The sequence below is a fragment of the Typopeltis vanoorti genome, chromosome 21 (assembly GCF_054136105.1).
Source record: "Typopeltis vanoorti isolate ZY-2024b chromosome 21, IOZ_Tvanoo_1.0, whole genome shotgun sequence".
NCBI lineage: Eukaryota > Metazoa > Arthropoda > Arachnida > Uropygi > Thelyphonidae > Typopeltis > Typopeltis vanoorti.
Window position 1 is genome coordinate 13268519 of NC_143569.1, and position 25157 is coordinate 13293675.

Consider the following 25157-nt stretch of genomic DNA (forward strand, 5'->3'; position numbering starts at 1 on the left):
TACATCCGTGGCACATCTGAAAAAATAGCCAAGATACTAAAACAATACAATCTACACACAGCATATAAGCCCCACCGCAAACTGGCTACCCTTATCCGTTCTACGAAAGATCAGCCCCCTCCTCTCTCTCTGCCTGGAGTTTACAAAGTACCCTGTTCCTGTAAGCTGGCGTACTTTGGACAGACAGGCAGATCAGCATCCATCCGTCTAGAGGAACACAAGTCTTACATCTTCAAACACAACTATGGCCATTCAGGCTTGGCTGACCATGTTTTGGACACCACCCACAGAGTATCATGGAAGAAAACCACCATGCTCCACCACAGCAAATTCAAGAAAGAGAGACTTTTCTTAGAAGCAGCAGCAGCTCTCAAAAACCAACCAAATCTCAATAAATATGGTTGCATTAAGCTTCCGAAGATTTGGGAAACACTCATCACCAGAGTTCCCACCTTACATTCCAGGCCACCTACTACTGCCCTTAGAGGCGCTCTACCTAGATAGGACTTTAGTGTCACCCACGTGGTTGGGCTTAGTATTGTTTGTTATTTGTGCATATGTTACATTAATTTTTTTGTAATCCCCGTAGATGTCCTAGTGACTAGGACGAAATATAGGAAGTATTAAAGTCTATTTTAATTCTTTTTGAGTGTTGTAAAAAATCCATTAAGCCCACTCCAACATGAAGTGCTTTGCTGAATTGGCAACTATTATTTTGCCACTCTCTTTCAAAGTCATTAAAACATGAGCCATGGCTAACCAACACCCTTTTACATATAATAAGAGTGTCCACCTTGAAAACTCACTGAACCAATTTCACTGTTTCCTCTTTCATTCCATTTACTTCTGTTCTTTAAAACAGTCTTCCCCACTCTACCTTTCCCAAAGATTATGACTTTCAGCTGTTCAAGCAAAATGTGAACAGATTCCTCCTTGCTTCTATTCCACTTGCCTACACATACATACACAGGACTAATGTGCTAGGTCTAGTGAACTTTCGTGTGAGGGTCAGATATTTATTTTAAAAAATGCATTTATTTATAGTTAAATCCCAGCTAATTTGTCAATTTGAGATGTATCAAGTGGTGTATAGGAGGTTATGATCATACAATATAAAAAAACAATAACCTTACATCGTTACTAACTTCCTGTCAAGAGTTTTCCTCCAAATTAATCTATCTGAAATCCAATATTGTCAGTTTCTTCACTTTGGTATTCTAAGACAATTCTTGAGAACATTCAGAGCTTCATCAATTTTGATAATGCTCTTTGGTCAAAAAAGCTGGGTTCAAATCTTATATAGAATGTAAAAAAACCTTCAGTTTTTTTTTTTTTTTTTTCATTTGAAGGTGAATTCGTCAGTCTCATATGGAGATGACAGGGTTTTTTCTCCTGGAAACAGGGTTTTATTTCCATCTAATAAAACAAGTATATCAGACAGAGGAATACATGCAACATTAGACAGACATATGAGACTAAGGATATAAAGATTAACCGCTCTATTTTATACTGGATCTGGTTTCGAAAAGCAGCATGATGTGGCATAGACCTAAACATAAGCATCAAAAACTTTTAACTAAACTTGCACTAGATGATGTGAGTCAGACATCATTCGTCGTATGACCTGCAGCAAGATAAGTAAATTTTATATTTAAATGTGTGGCAATATTGTCTAAATTGTAGATTAATTATTACTGTGAGATATCAGAGTGTGGAATGCAATGCTTGAAAAACTTTCTTAGCTGATATTATCATAAATTCATTTTTTTTGTAAGCACAATGTTGCAATATGGCAGTGAAAGGCAAATGATTGTGTAAGTCCACACAGAAGACAAATAAAGTAAATGGAGTAGATTTCTCAAAAATGGTAAGGTGCCATGAATGCAGTATTTATGCGCGGGGGGGGAGATGTCGTGGGTATTTATGTAGAGAGGCTGAATAAAAGAAAAGAAAAATTTGTATGTAGGAAATGCGATATTCTGATGGACCATGAGGCTTGCTTAAATATGAGTTTAAATAGTTTAAATATGAGTAGAGAACATGGCATCATAACTAATATTGAAGTTGAAGACATTTTACCTATCACTTGGACTGCATTTGAATGATAAAATTTGAATAGTTCGGGTGTGAGTTATTTGGAGAGACTGCTCCTGGAAGGGAGAGTAATAAGTGCAAAATGAATGAGTAAGTAAGAACATTTTACCAAGTGATAGGTAAAATGTTCAGTTGATGATAAAATGGGTGATAATGACATTAAAAAACAGAGTGAAATTAATGATAAAGTGAGCAATAATGATGTTGAAAAACAGAGTGCAATTAACAGTAAGGTGTTGAGCAAAGTTGATGGTGAATAAGTGTGGGACTGGTGATAAAACAGCAAGAGTGAATGATAGTAGAAAAAGGATGCAAGATTTGAAAACTTAATTGGTGAAGATGAGGCAGATGCAGAGTGAAATGAAAAGAATTGTAGATATGTATGGAAGAGTGAAGAAGACAAAAATAAATGATGTCGGTATGAAAAAAAGTATTGAAAGACTCGCGAGGGACATTGTATGGTGATTCAATTATTACAAGTATGGTAAACGAGAAGATGTACAAGGTTTGTTTCCTGGGAGGTAAAATGAATAGAGTAACGAGAGTGCTGGATATGAGAAGTAAGCTGGTAAAGAAGTTGGTAGTGACAAATGATTTGACTGGTAACATGGAGAATGTACGATTGGATATCAGGAGACTGTTGAGAAGGATAAAAGATAACAGTGTGATAGGAAAGGTAGTCATTGTGTTGCCAAGGTATGAGAGTGATGAGAGGAGGTCGAGAGCAAGAATTATGAATGATATGTTAGCAGAAATATGTGAAAAGAAAGGAGTGCAGTTTGTTAAAGTGTGGAATGAATTTGAAAGAAGAAATGAACTGTATAAGAGTGATGGACTGCATTTGAATGATAAAATTTGAATGGTTCGAGTGCGAGTTATTTGGAGAGACTGCTCCTGGAAGGGAGAGTAATAAGTGCAGAATGAATGAGCAAGTAAGAAGTGATGTAAAAAGCAGGAGAGTAAGAAAGGAGAGATTGATGTGGTGCTTATGAATGAAGAAGTGGATGACATGAGTGTAGAGAATAAGAGTACAAGTGTGCAAGACAAACAGGGAAAGGAGACTCAGGGGAGTGGAAAGGGAAACATAGCTTGAGAAAGGTTGATGAAAGGAAGGGGACGGATGACCTGGGATGCAGGAAAAACAATTGGATTTGAAGATGGTTCTGGGATGAGTAAGGAAAAAAACAAATTGCTCAAGGAAAGTATGGAGAAGTTACATCTAAAAGTGGTATCGGTGAAACATTACAGATCCAGGAATAGGCTGTTCTGTTTGTGTATGATTGCTGGAAGTATCTGAAACAAGGGAAATGAAATGGTTGCATTGATTAAGTTTTTTCACCCAAAAATTGTTCGAATAAGTGAGACATGGTTGGATGAAGATGACATCCTGACAGGAATAGATATGGAAAGGTATGATGTATTTTGTGAAAATAGAAAGTGTAAAAAGGGAGGGTGAGTGCTATTAATGATAGAAAAAGAGTTATTACATCCATACAAGTAAAGAGATACAAGGAGGAAATAGTAGTAATGGTTTTGAGGTGTGAGATAAAGATACATAGAATGAAATATTTTGTTGTACGCTAGTATATAGACGGGTAATGTGGAGGGTAGTGACCAGGAAATGTATAATCAAGTTAGGCAAGCAAATGGGAAAAGGGTGATCATCATGGGTGATTTTAATTACAACAATACAGATTGAGATGACAAGAGAGCAACTGGAAGTAAAGAAAATTTCTTGAATTTTTGATGGATAATTCATCATCATCATCTCATCCGCTTGATAACGGGTTGAGTCCACTAAGAAGAAAGGTTCTCCACTTATCGCGATCTTTAGCCATCTCACTCATGACTATAGCTGGGCAGATGGGAATGTTCTTTCAGCAACTTTATCCAAGTACTTCTTGGTCTGCCTCTAGGTCTTTTACTTCCTATCCATTCAGAGCTAAATATGGTAGTCTATGAGGTGCCATTCTCTGGATGTGACCAAACCATCTCAGTTGATGCTTAATGATTGTATCTATTATGTCATCTGGGAAGTTTAAATTAACAGTAAGGTGTTGAAACTTGTTATAGATCCAAGAAAAACAGGAACATCTAACTAGATGGATCTAACTAGAACATCTAACCTTAGGCAATATGTAACAAGGATTGATAGTGTTGGATTTGATCATCTCATTAGAGGATGTTGTTATAAATGAATGGAATTCCTCCAGTTGGTGAGAGTGACCATGAAGTGATCACCTGGGTGGGTGCTAGCCATGTGAGGACTTCTATGAGGAAAGGGTATATGTGGAACTACAAGGCTAATGATTATGAGATGCTCAGGAGACAGCTTGCAGGTGTAGCATGCAATGAGGATTTGGCTAGAAAGGAGACCAATGCTGCTAGGGTGATATTCAAGAACTATCTAGTAGAAGCAATGTCTAAATGTATTCCAAAGGTCAAAACATTATTTGAGGTAGGTGTCAAATGTATGACCAATGAGATTAAGCATCCAATACAGAGAAAAATAGCATTACGGAGGCAACATAAGAGGAGTGGCAATAATCAATTCCACAAGGAAAACAAAGAACAGGCAAGGAGTGTGACTCAGTTAGGGTAGAAAAAGTGAAGAATGAGCAGCAATTATCTAATGAACCCCCAAAAAAAACAAAATTCCAGGGAGTTCTTTTGATATGTAGCTAGCAAAAATAAGAATGATTATGGTAGGATGGCAATGATTAGAGAAAATGGTATGACAACTGCTGCAAAGGATACAGTTGAGATATTTAATAGGCAGTTCATGAAGATCTTTCATCCTTGTGAAAGTGACATCATGAAAGAGTTTGATGGCAGAGGAAGAGGAGAAGGAGAGACAACCTATCAGTGTGGAAGAGGTATATGGATAATTAAGCAAAACTTGATATTAATAAGGCTATGTGACTTGAATATATATCACTACATATTTTGAAGGAATGTGCCAGGGAATTGACATCTGCCTTGACATGTTTGTTTAATATGAGTCTTATACTGTGTCAAGTTCCAAAGGAGTGGAAGGAAGGCAAGATTGTACCATTTAGTATAGGAGGTGACAGAACTCAAACATCAAATTATATGCCAATTTGTTTGTCAGGTGTTGTGGTTAAAGTGTTGGAAAGATTGGTGAGAATTAGGATCCAGAATTGGATTGACAACAATAGTATTATCTTTGAAGGAGAGTATAGATTTGCTAAAGGGAGGTCATGTTTTAGTATTCTACTTACTTGGACAATGAGACTTATTTGTGCTTATGGTCCCACAGAAGGTTCTACTAAGGTAGAAGTGGAGGAATTTTTTGAGGCTTTAGAGAAAGCAACTGACACAATGAAAAAGAAAAAGTTGGTCCTTGTTCGGGATCTAAATAGCAGAGCGGGAAATGATTGTCAGACATACAAAAATATTTTATGGACAGGTTATTACTAACACCATGTTCCAACATAAAAATGTGCACAAATTCACATGGAGAGAAGAGGCAAGGAATAAGAAAAGTCTCATTGACTATGTTATTGTGGATAGTGATGTTTTCTCCCTGGGGCAGGACACCAGAGTGTACAGAGGATTTGAAATTGGAGGCGATCACTATTTAGTTTTGAGCAGGATAAAATTGAATTTCATACTGAAAAGAATAACATGCAAGAAAGTTTTAAAGCGAATAAAAGTTGAGCAATTCTCAGATGCGAACTGTAGACTAAAATACACAAATATTATTGAAAAGAAAATGAAAGAGTTTGAGAACAGGAACCAAACCTTGGAGATTCAGTGGCAAGCCTTGAAGAAAACGCTGATTGATTCAGCTAGAGAGACATGTTTTGAAGTTGTCTGCAAGGATAGAAAAATTAGAACTCCATGGTGGACACGGGAAGTTAAAGAGGCAGTGAAGGAAAAGAAGAAAGCATATCAAAAGCTCCTGGCAAATAAGTCAGCTTGTGCTCTTAGAGAATACAGAGAAAAATGTAAGAAAGCTAAACACTGTGTAAAACTAGCTAAACAAAAGCCATGGGAGGATTTTAACAAGAACATAGAAAATAAATATCAAGAAGGTGGCAAAATATTCTGGAGGTTGTTGAAGAAGCTTAGGAATGGAGGAAAGAGTGCTGTAAAAGGAATTAGAGATGATAAAGGTAAAATGAAAACAGGAGAAAAAGATATCCTTGAAGTATGGAGTAATTACTTTGAAAAACTGCTAAATGAAACAAGCAGTGATGACAGCACAGTGATAAAAAACACTGACCAGGCATGCAGTCAGGAATACATATCCATACTTGAAGTAGAAAAAGCCATCAAAGGCTTGAAATGTGGAAAGGCAGCAGGAGTAGATGGTATTCGACCAGAAATGCTGAAGTATGGTGGTATAAAAGTTTTACAGTGGCTGCACTGCATAGTTCGGAAAGCCTGCACAGAGGGACGAATTCCAGATGATTGGAGTAGAACTCTCATAGTACTCATATATAAAAAGGGAAATAAAACTGAATGTGAGAATTACAGAGGTATTTCCCTACTGATGTTCCTGGCAAGATCTATGCAAGTATACTTGAGAAACGGTTGAGAAGAATTATGGAAGAAAAGCTTGGTGAAGAACAAGCTGGATTCAGGCCAAATAGAGGACGTCAGGATCAGATCTTCACTTTACGACAAATAGTTGAGAAAGCATGGGAATATAACAAAGATATGTATTTAAGTTTTGTCGACTGGAAAAGGCATATGACAAGGTGCCAAGAGAGAAGCTATTCAATACGCTACAGTTATATGGTGTCAATGGGGCATTATCTCAAGCAATACTTAGTCTGTATTTGAGTTGTAAGTCGGTAGTTAAAATGGAAGAAAGTACAGGAAGATGGTTTAATGTTAAATCTGGTACAGACAAGGATGTACATTATCCCCTCTGTTATTCATTATCTATATGGATCACATTATGAAGGAAAGTGGCATTAAACATGATATCAAAATTGGAGATGTTAATGTCAGCTCTTTGCTTTATGCGGATGATGTTATACTTCTAAATAAATCCGCTACAAGTTTCTCTGACTAAATTGAATAGCTGTTGTAATAGATATGGTATGAAGGTCAGCATTAAAAAGACAAAGACAATGAAAATAGGTAGAATTGTTGAAAATGTCAACTGTGTTGTGAACAGGGAACCTGTGGAACAAGTAAAACATTTCAGCTACTTAGGCACGATTTTTAATGAAGATGGTAAATTAAATATAGAAATAGACAACAGAATCAACAAAGCTGGTATGATAGGAAGTCAAATGAATAAATTCATATGGAATAAGAGAGAAATTAGTCAGAACATTAAATTAGTGTTACGACTAATTTTCGAACTTGACAATTCGTATACAAGACAGGTTCAAACCAGTTTTAACTTATGGATCTGAGAGCTGGGTCAGAAGTAAAACACTTTACCAAAGAGTAGAGACCACAGATATGAGAGCTCTGAGAAAGATTAGCGGCATGAACAGATGGCATCAATGGCAATATCATATTAAAAAAGAGGATATTAGGAAGAACTTGACATTGTCGGCAGCCAGGAATGCGTTAGCAGAGCTAATCTCAGGTGAGTTAAACAGAATGGGCAAGGAAGGATTAGCAAAACAACTGTTCTCTGCCTGGTTGGCAGAAAAACGACCAAGAGGAAGACCAAGATATAGGTGGATTGATACGGTACAAAGTGCCTTAGACGATAGAAATATAAGATCTGATAATGATAATATTGGACTCTTGACAAGTAACAGACTGATTTGGTGGAAAATTGTGGATAGGAAGTTAGTAATGATGTAAATTTTTCATGTAGTACTATCATATCCTGTACATCCCTTGAGGGTACATGTCAGGAATATGATGATGATGACTTACTTATTACAATAAGGTGACAACAGCATTGGATGTGGGAGATGGATACGAAGTAGTACACTTAGACTTTGCAAAGGCTTTTGATAGATTATTGAATAAGTTGATAGTCAAACTAGAGCAAATGGGGTTGGATATTCCACTAGTGCATTGGATTGGAGATTGGTTGTCTGACACAAGCTGTGTATGGGGAAGCAATATCGCAGAAGAGGAAAGTCACTAGTGGTGCACCTCAGAGGTCTGTTTTAAGGCCACTGCTGTTTAACCTGTATGTTAATGATATTGGGGAAGATTTGAATGTGGATACAGCTGTTTGCAGATAATGCAAAGTTGGGACCAACTATGAGGAGTAGAGGAGATGTTGTGGCCACAAGAAAACCTGAATAGATTGAGTTAATGAGCATGGGAATTGGGATGATAGTTCAATGTTACAAAATATATAGTTTTAAAATTTGGAAAACAAAGATGGGATGTAGAATTTACTCTTGGTGGGGATGTATTGTTGGAGGTGGAGGTAATAAAGGTCTCTGGGTGACTGTGAATAAGGATCTGAAATTTAGAAGACATATTGCCAAAATTGTAAGGACAATGAATTCTGGGTGGGGTGCTTAAGGGTCAAAGCTGTATAACTGAGAGGAGACCTCTACATAGCCTTTAAAGGAATGCGCAGAACTGACCAAGGCTTCTGACCTAATGTACAATCCTCACCTTCTCATGGTGCACCCGGTTGGGTATCTACTTGGATACTGAACGAACGAGGATGGGCTGGCAATTTGGGATTTAGCCGACCAAATTGTATTCTTAATGGTTAAACCAAAATAAAAAATGATGGTACAACATGACAAAATTTCATGCTGGTTGGGGCATCGCCCCATTAAACAAGGACCCCATTGTTTTTGCCAGGAACCACGGCAAACAGCAAAAAGTCAGCTACTGGGACAAATTTGAAAACACACCCCAACTCAACATCACCGGAGTTAAAGATTGGTACTATCAACATAAGAAGCCTGAATGGCAAAGAAATGGAGCTAGCTGAGGAATTAGATAAGTACCAGATCGACATTATAGGGGTGACTGAAACAAAAAAGACAAAAACTGGTGAGATCTTTCTGAGCAATAAATACAAAATGTTATATTCAGGCAATGACAATCAAGGAAAAGAAGGAGCAGCCATAGTATTCAACACAAAATATGAGGGTAATCTTCTTGAATGGCAGTCAGTCTCAAGTAGAGTAATGCGGGCATATATGAGAATGGGGAACTGGACAATGAGACTTATTTGTGAGTATGGTCCCACAGAAGGGTCTACTAAGGCAGAAGTGGAGGAATTTTTTGAGGCTTTAGAAAAAGCAACTGACACAATGAAAAAGGAAAAGTTGGTACTTGTTGGGTATCTATATAGCAGAATAGGAAATGATTGTGAGACATACAAAAATATTTTGGGAAAATTTGGAGAAAAGAGCAAAGCTAATAATAATGGCAAATATCTGTTGGATTTCTGCTCAGGACATGGACTGGTTATTACTAACACAATGATCCAACATAAAAATGTGCACAAATTCACATGGAGAGAAGAGGCAAGGAATAAGAAAAGGCTCATTGACTATGTTATTGTTGACAGTGATGTTTTCTCCCTGGTGCAAGACACAAGAGTGTACAGAGGATTTGAAATTGGAAGCGATCACTATTTAGTCTTGAGCAGGATAAAATTGAATTTCATATTGAAAAGAATAACATGCAAGAAAGTTTTAAAGCAAATAAAAGTTGAGCAGACCTCAGATGTGAACTGCAGACTAAAATACAAAAATATATTAAAGAAAAAATAGAAAAGTTTGAGAGCAGGAACCAAACCTTGGAGATTCAGTGGCAAGCCTTGAAGAAAGCCCCGATTGATTCAGCTAGAGAGGCATGGTGAAGTTGTCTGCAAGGATAGAAAAATTAGAACTCCATGGTGGACACAGAAAGTTAAAGAGGCAGTAAAGAAAAATAAGAAAGCATATCAAAAGTTTCTGGCAAATAAGTCAGCTCATGCTCTTAGAGAATACAGAGACAAATGCAAGAATGCTAAACAGTGTGTAAAACTAGCTAAAAGAAAGTCATGGGAGGACATTGGCAAGAATATAGAAAATAAATATCAAGGAGTGGCAAAATATTTTGGAGGATGTTGAAGAAGCTTAGGAATGGAGGAAAAAGTGCTGTAAAAGGAGTGAGAGATGATACAGGTGACATGAAAACGGGAGAAAAAGATATCTTTGAAGTATAGAGTAATTACTTCAAACAACTGTTAAATGAAACAAACAATGATGACAGTACAGTGGTAAAAAACACTGACCAGGCATGCAGTCAGGAATACATATCCATACTTGAAGTAGAAAAAGCCATCAAAGGCTTGGAATGTGGAAAGGCGTAAATATTCAACCAGAAATGCTGAAGTATGGTGGTATAAAAGTCTTATAGTGGCTGCGCTTCATAGTTCAGAATGCCTGGACAGAGGGACGAATTCCCAATGATTGGAGTAGAGCTCTCATAGTACTCATATATAAAAAAGGGAAATAAAACTGAATGTGAGAATTACAGAGGTATTTCCCTACTGAGTGTTCCTGGCAAGATCTATGAAAGTATACTTGAGAAACGGTTGAGAAGAATTGTGAAAGAAAAGCTTGGTGAAGAACAAGCTGGATTCAGGTCAAATAGAAGCTGTCAGGATCAGATCTTCACTTTACGACAAATAGCGGAAAAATCATGGGAATATAACAATGATCTGTATTTAAGTTTTGTCGACTGGAAAAGGCATATGACAAGGTACCAAGAGAGAAGCTATTCAATACGCTACAGTTATAGTGTCAATGGGGCATTATATCAAGCAATATTTAGTCTTTATTTGAGTTGTAAGTCAGCAGTTAGAATTGAAGGAAGTACAGGAAGACAGTTTAATGTTAAATCTGGTGTAGACAAGGATGTACATTATCCCCTCTGTTATTCATTATCTATATGGATCACATTATGAAGGAAAGTGGCATTAAACATGATATCAAAATTGGAGATGTTAATGTCAGCTCTTTGCTTTATGCGGATGATGTTATACTTCTAAATAAATCCGCTACAAGTTTCTCTGACTAAATTGAATAACTGTTGTAATAGATATGGTATGAAGGTCAGCAATAAAAAGACAACGACAATGAAGATAGGCAGAATCATTGAAAATGTCAACTGTGTTGTGAACGGGAAACCTGTGGAAGAAGTAAAACATTTCAGCTACTTAGGCACGGTTTTTAGTGAAGATGGTAAATTAAATATAAAAATAGACAACAGAATCAGCAAAGCTGGTATGGTGGGAAGTCAATTGAATAAATTCATATGGAATAAGAGAGAAATTAGTCGGAACACAAAATTAGCTGTAGACAGTGTTCAAACCAGTTTTAACTTATGGATCTGAGAGCTGGGTCAGAAGTAAAACACTTGACCAAAGACTAGAGACCGCAGATATGAGAGCCCTGAGAAATATTATAGGCATGAACAGATGGCATCAATGACAATATCATATTAAAAACAAGGATATTAGGAAAGAACTTGACATTGTCAGCATCCAGGAATGCATTAGCAGAGCTAATCTTAGGTGGTAATGTCACTTAAACAGAATGGGCGAAGAAAGATTAACAAAACAAGTGTTCTCTGCCAGGTTGGCAGCAAAATGAACCAGAGGAAGACCAAGATATAGGTGGATTGATACGGTACAAAGTGCCTTAGACGACAGAAATATAAGATCTGATAATGTTGCAGTCTTGACAAGTAACCGACTGATTTGGAGGAAAATTGTAGATAGGAAGTTAGTAATGATGTAATTTTTTTTCAATGTAGTACTATCATAACCTGTACACCCCTTGAGGGTACATGGCAGGAATTTGATGATGATGGTGATGATGAATTCTGGGTATGATGCAGAGGATACTGACTTGTAGAAGTAAGAATAGTCAGATTCCATTGTATATGGTTCTGATTAGGCCACATATGGACTACTGTGCAGAGATTTCATCGCCTGGTTTTCAAAAGGATTAAGAGATGTTTGAGAGGGGTCCAGAGGCAATTGACCAAAATAATTTTTGATCTCTGGAATGTTGAATATGAAGAAAGGTTGAGACAATGCAATTTGCTGTCAAGTGCAGCGCTTCCCAAACTTATGGATGTAAAGGCCTCTTTGGAATAATTAAAATATTTCATGGCCCCCATCGAAAAAAAAATCGTAATACAGACATATATTATTATAACATTTATTGTATTTATATTCAATACAAAACATACACAGGGAATATTGCAAAAATCAAATGCAAATATTACATTTGTAGCATCTTACATAACACATTTGACATGGCACATTATCTTATATTTTTATATCGATAGATATATTGTTATAGATATATAAACTTGGCCATTTTAAATGAGTGCAAGATTTTGCATTTGTAAGCTTTTTTGTGCTTCTTATCAATACCTTTGAAATGAAACTGATATGAATAAGCATATATTTACTAATATTCATTAAGTGCCGAAATATGCAGGAAGCAAAATTTGTGAACCAACACCAATGTGTGATTTTTTCCATTAAAATATATTAAATAACAAAAAAGAAATAATAAAAAATAAAAATTAAATATGTTTCTTTTATGTCTTAAAACATTTTAAATTTGTTTTCATTATTTCACGGCCTCCCTCAACAGAACTAACGGTCCCCCAAGGGGCCACACGGCCCACAGTTTGGGAAGCGCTAGTCTAATGGATAGGAGGAAGAGGGATGATATGATAAAGTTGTAAAAGTTATTAAATGATTATTATAGGATTAATGTTGAAGAGGTTTTTCACGAAATGGTGGGGGAGTGAGGAGAACAAGAGGTCATCCTCGGAAGTCAGGAAATGTATGAAGGTGAGCAAGGGAGTGAAAAGCAGGTTTATTTTGCATTTGGAGAGTTGTGAATGATTGGAATGCATTGCCTGAGAGCATGGTGTCTGCAAAGAATTTGAATAGTTTTAGAACACAGTATGATGAGCTATGTGTATGATAAAAGGGACCTCCTAGATCAGTCTGTGACTCCCTAAGGTCTTAGGAAAATAATATACTGATCAGCATTCTATTTCTAGAAAGCAAATAATGGAGGATATCCAATGCTCTCTTGCACTTTTCTCTGAGCTGAGATGTATACAAGAAATAAAAGCTTTTTGTGAAAAATGAGTCCTAAGGACTACTTGACTTTTGATGATGCTAGATTGATAGATTGTCCTATTCTTAATGCTCTAGGTGAAGATTGCATTTCTGGCAAAAAGTACACACACACACACACACTCTTCTCTGCTGGAAACCTTAACCCATTATTAAGCGCCTCTGAAGATATATGAATAACTGCTTGTTGAAGTCACCTTTCAATGACCCTCATTACAGGAACGACATTAATATACATTAACACACAAACATTGCTTACAGTGGAAGAATCTATTCAGTTTATTTTGGCAGCAAAAAAGTTACACTTAAAACAAGAGCCTTAAGGAATATCATCTCATAGCAGTATGGATGGAAGGTGTGCTTCTCACTAGGACTTTAAAGATTCAGGCAGAAAGTTTCTAATAAAAAGAAGATGCCCATGAGACAGTGTTTTCTAAATACTACTAGAGTTGTGTATCAACCATTTTGTCCAAGATCTCACAAAAAACAACTACTTGGTGTGAAAGGATAGTAATTGTTTAGTTTTGGATCTTTTCCTGGCTTTTGGGAAGGTAATGATTACCTTATTCCATGGATCCAGAAAATGTTCCTCTGTATGCATTCTATTATAGAGTAAGAGGAGATCCATGAAAGATGGTGGGAGATGTTTCATCACCTAGTAATGGATGTCATCGGACAATACAACACTGGCATGGGTAAGTAAATTTACTCTTTTCAGTTCCTCCTTAATGAATGTCTGACTATATAGCTCTACTTCATTTGAAGAGAAGTTAGCTACTCTATCTCTTGTCATTCTTTGAATATCAAAAATTCAGAAGGATAAGAGGCTGTTACTATGATTCCAGCAACAGCTCTTATCTAGTGTGTGTGTGTATGCAGCAGTTTTGGGGTTAGCAACTTATGTTTCTGAACAATCCAATATGTTCCAGGGTAGATGAATATTGTGTTTTTTATCTACCCTTAATTTTCTAGATTTTCTCCCATATTACATGTGCACTAATTGCATGATTGATACATGATGTAAACTGGATTCATGATTGTTTCTAACCCTGATACCTAATGCAACATGTTTTGGCAGAAGCCTTTTTAAAAACTGTGAGATATGATGTAGCAAAGTATCTCAAAAATACCTTATGCTCTATCTAGACATTTTTGGTTGCTTGGCACTCAGGGTTACACCATGGTTTTGGATAGAGAGGAAACTAAAATGAAGTCTTCAAAATAACAGTTGTCACTGCCTGGAGAATATAATCTACTACATATATCACTACTTTGTGTTTGGTTGACTGTTTCAGGATGTGAAAAGGTATTCCAGTCATTCTGGCCAATTTTCCATATGGATGTTCATAAAGAAGATTGGTTCCTGTGAAGACATACTGGAAAGTGGTCGCTTTCATTTATGTTCTTTTCAATAACTTGCATAAACAATGAAAGAATGGCAGAGAGCAGATTGTAAGATCTACTCCAGAATATGAACCGATGGGCATATGAAAGAAATATTGTGTTCATTATTAAGAAGAAAAGGGGGGAGAGAGTTGCTATCATCAAGCATATATGCTCAACAATCCAACCCTGCTATTCATGCATTAGTCACCCATAACACGTTTGTGCAAGGCAGTTGTAATATAAGATTAATAAGGTTGGTGTGATTTAACTTGGAACTCAGTGGTAAATAAGTGGAATATATTATAATAAGAAAGTGGACGACTACGAGGTGTCGTAAAAATAATCATAATTTATAATTATGAATATTTTTGCAATTGTTTATGTTAGTATATTATTAGCTTTACTTTCGTAAAATGTATGATTGGCACTTGCAATGTGCCCATCAGCGATTTGTAAAAATGAAATGTAAAGCATTCGAAATTGATGTACTTACTAGATTCTGATACTTTGTACTTATAATTATAAGTACAAGTATAAGTTATTATAATCTTCTTTGTGGTTCACAATTGTTAAGCGTTGTCATTCTTTGTGAAGACAAGACATTTTCTTTTTGCTAACAACAACAACGTGTCAGCCATTACTACATAACTTCTCGCTTGCCATTTACATGAAGTGCACATGCTCTCTGAGGAGATTGATGGGTGATTGACAGCTGATAGAAAGAGCATTCGGTATCCAAGTAATGAGGAAAACAAGAAGAGAGAAAGAGAGAGAATGGAAATGTGAGAATGGAAATGTGAGAATGGAAACCAGAGAATTTCAATCTTAGGAAGTTTTTAATAAAATGTGACAGTTGGGAGAATATTAACAGAAGATTCCGAAAAGGAATTTTAGCATTGCAAATCTTTAAACTGAAAAAGTTAAGACTGTCAATAAGTGTTTAGTAAATAAAAGAAGATATTGGAGGCGATGTTCTAATTCAATGTTCAAGGAAATGCTGAATAAAAGGTTTCATCTTTTGTCTTAACGACACTGGATCTATTTCTTATTATACTGGAAAAAAGAGACAGAATTAGTAAAACCTGAAATTGTAAAGTTACTTAACATGAAGAGCTCTACTTAGATATGTTATTTATAAAATAGTAAACAAACTGTTTTTTCTCTTTTAAAGAATTGGTGATTTTGCATCATATTGAATTGTGAGAGGTAATAATATTACCTCTCACAATAATAATATTTGTACTCCAGTGAGGCAGAGAGGATGACTGGAGCAGGTGTATGCTAAATTGGGAAGATAAAGGATCCCACTGCAAAGAAGAAATAAATTTTATATTTTCAAAAAGGGCCTAACAAACAAACTGACTCTGATGAACATTTTGTTGTTGTGAAAACTAGGTGTTTAGTCTAGTAGACATGATTAAGTATATATATTAAACAACTCAGTAATAGAATGAGTCAGAGAATGAATGATTTTATTTTTTAGGATAAGGAGATCTGTAAAGTGTTACACTTATTTCAAAGGCCTTGGATCCAATTAATTTCGTAGTTATTTATGTAATTTTATTTAAATGTCTATAATGTTTTAGGTTTATTAAATGCGTATATTTTTTTTTACTTGGTACTCGAGCAAATAATTTTCCTGATTCTAAAAGAAATAGAGTTGAAAGTCACTGCCCAATTGGCATGAACTCTTGTGTAATTACTTAATACTCAGTGTAAAACAATCCCTTACAGAGATATAGCATAAATGGTACAGCTGGCAGATTTTTTTTTTTTTTTTTGTTAAATAACTGGAATAGAGATGAAAAATGATGATAAATAAATAAATAACAGTGTTAAGTTGAATATGCTGAAAAGAAGTACAGTTACTCAGAAGAATAGTGATTCCTCAGTGAGTAGGTTCATCTCTAGTTCTGCCATTAAAAATAAGTGAAATATCCTAAGATGTGGTCCTCACTAGTTTTCAAATATATCACCTGCAAATAAAAACTGATAGATTTTATCTTCCTTCAGAGAGACCCAAATCAATATTTTGGCAAAATCGGCAGTTCCACAGCAAGAATTTCCCTTTACCTTTAGTTCTGTTGATTTCCAAGAAGTTGAGAGCTTATCTTTATCTGACTTGTGATTGTCATTTGAATTTGGGAAGCATGGAAAGCAGTGTCTATCTTCCTCTGGAAAAGTGTTTATATTACACTAAACAACAAAATTTTACCAAAGTCATGCCCCCAAGAATTAATTTAGTCATATCTTATAGATTTCGAGATGCTGAACATGAACATGACAATGAAAATGCAAAATTGGCTATGGTTTGTGAGAGATCCATAATAGTTTCTTACATAATAGAGTAATACATACTTATCAGATATACCAGTAAATGTCCACTACTACATCCAAATGTTACTTTGCCTGCCGCTTGTATAGCTGCTCAGGATCATCTCTGGCAAGCATCCAACAGTAGTGGACAACATGGAAGTGGACCACTTTTCCTGGTATCGTTTCTCCATCATTGCAATTTCTTGATAGAAACGTTCACTGTTGCTCTTCGTTAACCATGCTACAGTTGTTGGGATGCCGGGGAAAAATTCCAAGTGGGAATGGAGCAAGTGTATTTTTAAGAACATATTGCAGCCAGGTTTGTGATACAGAGACAGCAAATCCTCAACCAGTTCCTTGTAGTTTTCTGCCCTGGCATTTCCAAGGAAGTTAGTTGACACCAGATAAAATGTGTCCCAAGCTTTTTTTCTCATCACCCTGTAGTAGGTTGTCAAACATCTCATCAATGATCCTTTCCTTTAGTGTTACACAGTGATCAGCATTCATTTTACACAAATTATGGACTCTATAACCATGTCATAAATAATTATTTAATTTCCCAACGTTTTGGCTTTCATATTAAGGTCATCATCTGGAGTATACACATATATATACAGAGACAAGCTAAATTATATTTCATATAGTATGCTGAAGAGACAATGATTTGATCAATGGTTATTCCACTGGCCTGACCTATAGCGAAAATAAAATAAAATTACAATAAATAAACGAAATAAAATATAATAAAATAACTACATCAAAGCTATATTCTATTTAAGACAACATCAGAGAAACATTCTTTCATATAGTTAGTTTTGTTACAGTGAAAATGATGTCCTAATTTAGCATGACAATTGTTATATTAGATTTAGGATCCTATGGTAATCCAGGATCCTAAATCTAATATAAAATTAAAATTAAAGAACTACTCAACACATCCAAGGATCCACTCCCTCCACTGGCCCACCCTGGGGTATACCGTAGTCATTGCACATGTAATTTGCCTTATATAAGGGAAACAGGATACACAATTCCTATCAGAAAAAAAGGAACATAAATGACATTAAATATAATCACTATGGGCAAGCTGGTTTTTCTGATCATGCCCTGAACACTTTACACAGAATTGACTGGAAAAGCACTGTTGTTTACATCACACCAGAACATGGTATGAACGTAAATTTAAGGAGGCCTGTGATATTCTTATCAGTCATCACCATTTTTAGACCAACAATAATGATGGTCTAAAAATCCCAAACATATGGAAGCAACATGTTCTGCCCATTTAATCTTTCTCCCTAAGAGTTAATTTTAAATAGAACCATACGTAATCCAGGATCCTAAATCTAATATAGCAATTGTCATGTTAAATTAGGACATCATTTTTACTGTAACAAAACTATCTATATGAAAGAATGTTTCTCTGATGTTGTCTTAAATAGAATATAGCATTGATGAAGTTAATTTATTTTATTTTATAGTTTAGTGTATTTCATTTATTTATTGTAATTTTATTTTATCTTCACTAGAGGTCAGGCCAGTAGAATAACTGTTGATCAAATCATTGTCTCTTCAGCATACTATATCTTCTTCTTCTTCTTCTGCAGTTTCTCCCACTTAAGTGGGGTCACTGTTTATAATGAGTCTCCTCCACACCTTCCTGTCTTGAGCTGTCACCACATCCAAGTTCTTCATCCTCAAGTCCTCTTCTACCAGCTCCCACCATCTCTTCTTTGGCTATCCACGCTTCCACTTTCCTTGCACATCCATCTGCATGACCCTTCTACCCACATATTCATCCTCCCTCCTCATCACATGACCAAACCATCTCAACCTTGCCTCCTGTATTTTCGCTCCTAAGTTCGTAACTTTCACTGTTCCCCTGACATAGTCATTTCTCAGACGATCCTTTCTGGTCACACCGCACATCCACCTAAGCATTCTCATCTCTGCTACTTCCATCCTGCTGATGTTATTTTTCTTCAGGGCCACAGTTTCTATAGCATATGGCATAGCTGGCCTCACTACTGTCCTTTAGATTGTCAATCAATCTGAAAGACAAAAGATTGATCGGCACCCTCTTATAGCATAATACTCCAGCCATCTCCCTCCAGTTCCTCCAACACGCTTGTATCCTGCATCCCACTTCCTTCTCAGCTCCTCCATCTTCTTCCACTGTTGAACCTAAGTATCTAAAGTCTCTCACCTTCCTGATGACATTTCCTTCCAGCTCCAGATCTGTCTACTGTCTGCCGCCCACTGTGCAACACATATACTCTGTCTTACTTCTGCTCAGTCTCATACCTCTCTCTCTTCCAGTAATTTTCTCCATCTTTCCAGTTTAGTTCCAGCTTCTTCTCTTGAATCTGCACACAGCAAGATGTCATCTGCATACAACATTGTCCAAGGCGCATCTTCTCTCACCTCCTCTGTTACCACCTCCATCACAATATTAAACAGAAACGGACTTAATGCTGACCCTTGATGCAAGCCAACTGTTACTTCAAAACTTTCTGTCTGTCCCAAACAGGTCCGAACACTTGTCTTCACATTTCTGTACATTTCCCACAACAACCTGACATATTTTTCCGGCACCTTCTTCTCCCTCAGACACCTCCAGACTTCTTGCCTTGGCACTCTAACGTATGCTTTCTCCAGATCAATAAATGCCAGATGTAGCTCCCTTTGTTTCTCTCGATACTTTTCCATCATCTGCCATAACCCAAAGATAGCATCTGTTGTTGATCTACCAGGCATGAAGCCAAATTGTTCCTTTGCAATCTCCACCTCCTTACTCAATCTACCATCAAGAACCCTTTCTAGGATTTTCATTGTGTGGGACATCAACTTTATTCCTCTGTAATTTTTACAGTCTTGTGCATCCCCTTTACCCTTGTAGATGGGGACAAGAGTACTCTCCCTCCATTCCTCGGGTATATTTTCCTGTTGACAAACTTTCATGAACAGGTCCCACAGCAGGTCAATTCCCTCTTCCCCCAGTGCCTTCCATGCCTCCACTGGAATTCTGTCTAGACCCACCAATTTTCCATTCCTCATCCTCTTCATGGCCTCTGTCACTTACACTCTACTGATGTTCTGCACCATCCCCTCAGAAGGCTGCCCATCTCCTCTGTGAGTCCTTGCATTTTCCTCATTCAAAAGTCCCTCAAAGTATATTTTCCATCTGTTTCTTATGTCCACATCCCTCCATAATACTCTTCCTTCAGTGTCTTTGATCTGCCTCCTGCTTTATTTCTACATTTCGCTAGTTGGTAAATTTTTCTCTGTCCTTCCTTTGTTTCTAACTGATCATACAGATCTTGATATGCCATGGCCTTCGCCTGTGCCACAACTCTCTTGGCTTCTTGCTTTCTCTCTCTGTACACCTCTCTGTTCTCTTCCACTCTTGACTCATCCCACTTCTGCTTTGCCTTCCTCTTAGGTGGTGGAATAATAATGTACAAGTGGCAGCTGTCACTGCCATGTGTACATTATTATTCCACCACCAACTCTCCTTCTGCTCTCTAATCTTTCCAGATGTCTCACCAAGCACCTCGATTGCACAGCTCAGGATTACTTTTGAATTATGTTTCCACCAATCTTGTACACTTTCCAGTCCATCCGAAATCCTCTCTAACACCCTCTCCCTAAAACGATTCCTCACACACTCCTCTTTTAAGCGAAACCACTTAATTGTCTTCATCGCATGGCATCCAGAGGTTCTTATCTTCGATCTCATTTTAAAGTCTGCACACAGCAGTAGGTGTTGCTGTGCTACTTGATCTGTTGGAATTACTTTACAATTTGTTACATCCTTAAGATGTTTTCTTCTAGTCAAAATGTAGTCAATTTGTGAACTGCTGTTACCACTCCTAATTGTTATCAAATGTTCTTCCCACTTGTAGAAAAACGAGTTCACAATTGCCAAATCAAACGCTACTGCAAAGTCCACAACCCTCTCTCCTTCCTGGATCATCATTCCCACTCCGTAACCACCATGCACCCTTTCACAGTTCCTATTGTCTTCCTATGTGTCCGTTCAAGTCTCCTCCGACAATCACCATCTCATTTTCTTCCAATTCCCTCATTTCTTCATCTAACATGTTCCAGAACTCATCTTTCTCCTCTGCTGTACAACCAACTTGCGGGGCATATACACATATTACGACCAGCCGCTCTTCTCCAAGACCCAATTTCATTCGCATGATCCTGTCGTTCCTTCTACCCACTTCCAGTACTTCACCCTTCATTCTGCCACACACCACTATTCCTACATCATTTCTTCCCTCGTTATTCACTCCAGAATAGAACAATTTATATCCATCTCCCAGTTCCTTTGCCGTTTCACCCTTCCACCTTGTCTCTTGCACACATAAAATGTCCAACTTCCTCTTCCTCATCATATCTGCCACCTCTCTTCCCCTTCTAGTCATGCTTCCAACATTCAGTGTTCCCACTCGCAACATCCTCTCCACCTGCTGGGCTCGCTTCTTTAACTGCGCCCGCGCTTGATGCGGTAGCCCTCGTCCACTTCTCGCACCTGTAGGGCAATGTGGCTGCACATCGCTTAAGGGGTACGCCCTAGCCCTTATATCATTTTCTCTTTGCCTCATATCATAGTCTGAGCTGGCATTGAAGTTTTCCGACCAGATGCCCTTCCTGACATCACTCCTCACATTTATCCGGGCTTGGGACCAGCACCTATTGAAGCTAGCTTGCCTCATTCGGTGGCTGCATAAGACAAAATGACTTAGCAAGATAGGAAAGACTCACCCCGCTAGCCCTTGAATACTCTAATAGCATCAGGGAGAAGGAGCAAGGAGAGGAGAACGAAGCAAAGAAAGAAGAGGAGGGACCAGTCTACAGAATAATATAACAGATATATATTACATGAAGTAAGGCATGGTCCAGCATCTAGTACCATGCATACTATATGAAATGTATTTAGCTTGTCTCTGTATATACTTCAGATGATGACCTTAATATGAAAGTCAAAACATTGGGAAATTATTATTATTACCCAAGACCTCATGGAGTCAAAGACTCATCTCATCATACCGTGTCTTAAACACACTCAAACTCCTTGCAGACACCACACTCTCAGGCAAGGCATTCCAATCAATCACAACTCAGCATGAAAAAAACCTGCCTCTCACTCCCCTACTCACACCCTCTTTATACAGTTTCCAGGGATGACCTCTGGTTCTCCCCTGATCTCCCACTATTCTCTGTAGAACTTCTCCACCATTCATCTTATAACAACCCCTTACCAACTTGTAGGTCTCTATCATATCTCTCCTCTTCCTTCTCTCCACCAGACTCTGCAAATTACATCTTCTCAAGATTTCCTCATACTTAACATTCCAGAGGTCAGAAACTACCTTAGTCAGTCGCCTTTGGACCCTTTCCAACATCTCTTCATCCTTCTAATAACCCGGTGACCAAAACTGGGCACAATAGTCAATGTGTGACCTAATCAAAGCCTTGTACAATGGAACAAGAATCTCCCTACTTCTACACGTCAGTGTCCTCGCATCATTCCCAGAAGTCTTTGTGTTGTCTTCACAATTTTGGCGATGTGTCCCCTAAATTTTAGATCATTATCCACTATCACCCCCAGATCTCTTATTTCCTCTACCTCCAACAATATATTCTCACCAAGCATAAATTCTGCATCCCATCTTTGTTTTCCAAATTTTAAAACCTTACATTTTGCAACATTGAACTCACATCCCCATTTGCTTGCCCAATCACTCAATTTATTCAAGTTTTCTTGCAAGGCCACAACATCTTCACTACTCTTTATGGTTTGTCCCAACTTTGCATCATCTGCAAACAACTGAATATCTCCATCCAAATCTTCGCCAATATCATTAATATACAAGTTAAATAGTAATGGCCCTAAAACAGACCCCTGAGGCACTCCACTAGTGACTTTCCTTTTCCTGGATATCGCACCCCCATACACAACTTGTTGATACCTATCAGATAGCCAGTCTCCAATCCAATGCACTAATCTAATATCCAACCCCATCGCTCTAGTTTGACTGTCAACTTATCATGAGGTACTCTATCAAAAGATTCTGCAAAATCCAAGTATATTACTGTGTATCCTTCTCCTCTGTCCAAGGAAGCAGTCACTTTATTGTAATAAGTAAGTAGATTACTAAAACATGACCTCCCTTTAGCAAATCCATGCTGTCCATCAAAGATTATACCATTGTTGTCAACCCAACTCTGGATCCTAGTTCTCACAAGCTTCTCCAACAACTTAACCACAACACCTTTCACAGAGACAGACCTATAGTTTGATGCTTGAGTTTGATCACCTCCTTTATGAAGTGGCACAATCTTGCCCCCTTCCACTCTTTATTAACTTGACCAAGTGCAAGACTCGTATTAAAAAAAAATATGTCAAGGCAGGTGTCAACTCTCTGGCACATTCCTTCAGAATACATGGTGATATATTATCAAGTCCCACAGCCTTATTTACATCTAGTTTACTCAACTCCCCATAGACCTCTTGCTCACTTACAGTCAGTCTCCCCTCCCCATCATCAACTGCTCTCAAGCTTTCCATGAAGTCACATTCACAAGATTGAAAGATCTTTATGAACTGCTCATTAAGTATCTCTACCACACATTCTGCAACAGTTGTCTTTATACCATTTCCTCCAATCAATGTCATCCTTCCATAATCATTCTTTCTTTTGCTGGCTACATATCGAAAGAACTCCCTAGGATTCTTTTTGACTTCATTAGCTAACTGCTGTTCATACCTCTCTTTAGCTACTCACCAACCAAGTCACCCTCCTCGCCTGGTCTTCGTAGACCTCATGAAATTGTTTACTTCCACTTCTCTTATGCTGTCTCCACAATGCCCTTTTTTTCTGCATATCACATGCTTAATCTCTTTATTCATCCATCTCACACCTACCTTATTTAACCTTCTCACCCTTGGAATACATTTCTACTAATTAAAATTAAATTAAAATCTTATTAAATAACACGGTTGTAGAGTCCATAATTTGTGTAAAATGAATCTCATCAATGAAGAGTTCTCGGATCTGAGGATCCACAAAATCTCCATCTTTACTGTTTGCTTTGCTGAGTCGAGGGAATTTGTCAGCCAGGTATTCGAAAGCTGATCCAGACCAGTCCATGGCTTTTACAGAGTTTTTTTTTTTTTTAATTTAATTTAATTTTATTTTTTTTTTTACCAGACTGAGTTTGATATGTAGGGGCAGTAGTAGAATTCTGTGTGTTTCTGCCAGTGCTGGGTGTTGCACATCTGCTCTCTGACCTTCAGAGATTTCCTTGCAGGCCAGTCTCTTTTCACATAGTGCAAAGTCCTTGCTTGGCTATCCCATTCACACCAAAAAAAAAAACAGCAGTACTTTGTATATCCCAGCTGCAGACCTACCTATCAACACAGACACTATCTTCAAGTCGCCACAGGGATGCCAGCTGTACTTGCTGTATGGAAGACAGTCCAACAGCTGTTTTAGGTTGTCATAGGTTTCTTTCATGTAAGTAGCATGTCCAACTGGAATGGATGGAAACCAGTTTCCATTATGCAGCAACACTGACTTGAGACTCAATTTTGATGAGTCTATGAACAGTCAGCATTCATGTGGGTCATGTTTGATTTGAAGGGCATTCATCAGGTAATCATAGCAGAAGACAAAGTCATTTTCCTTTTGGAAGTAAGGCACAAACTGCTCATAACAAGTGCAAAACAAAGTTACTCAGACATTTTCTTTGAGAATATTCCAATGTAAAAGTCTTGATTCCAGTAACTCTGTGTTGGCCTTGGACAACTCCAGATCGTGAACAAGATCGTTCAGTTCTTCTTGTCTGAGAATGTGTGGTACAGATGAACCATGGCTGACATATGGATCATCATTAGATGCCAAAGGCTCAGGAGAACTCAACATCGGTTTGCCTTCATCCTCATCATCCTCTGAATCAAAGGAAAATTCTTTAAGAGGTTTGGGAACGAGAGTCCTTTGCTGTGCAGAACTGGTCAGAGAGCAGATGGTATATTCAGGTATGCTATTGTCCACTTCTTTTTCCTTGTGATGCCTCCAGAAACAGGTGGTACCATGCAGAAGTAGCAATCATTTGCATGATTGCTTGGCTCCTTCCAAAACCTTAGGAGCAGCAAACAGCATTGACACTTTATCACCTTTCAGTCACTTCGGAAGATTTCTAGCGCACGTACCACATTATATGTGTGGGGCCTAGGCCTTGTCTTGGTCCCCAGTTGTTACATCCCAAATAA

The 25157-nt window shown here is 37.6% G+C and overlaps 1 protein-coding gene across 1 annotated transcript in view; it reads right to left on the reverse strand.

Moving 5' to 3' along the window:
• Positions 1-25157, reverse strand: part of LOC150094629 (double-strand-break repair protein rad21 homolog) — a 342589-nt gene that overhangs the window by 267771 nt on the left and 49661 nt on the right. The window contains exon 4 of the mRNA XM_090411608.1: positions 24347-24349. Within this exon, the coding sequence (XP_090267734.1) occupies positions 24347-24349 (3 nt within the window). The remainder of the gene's footprint in view (positions 1-24346; positions 24350-25157) is intronic.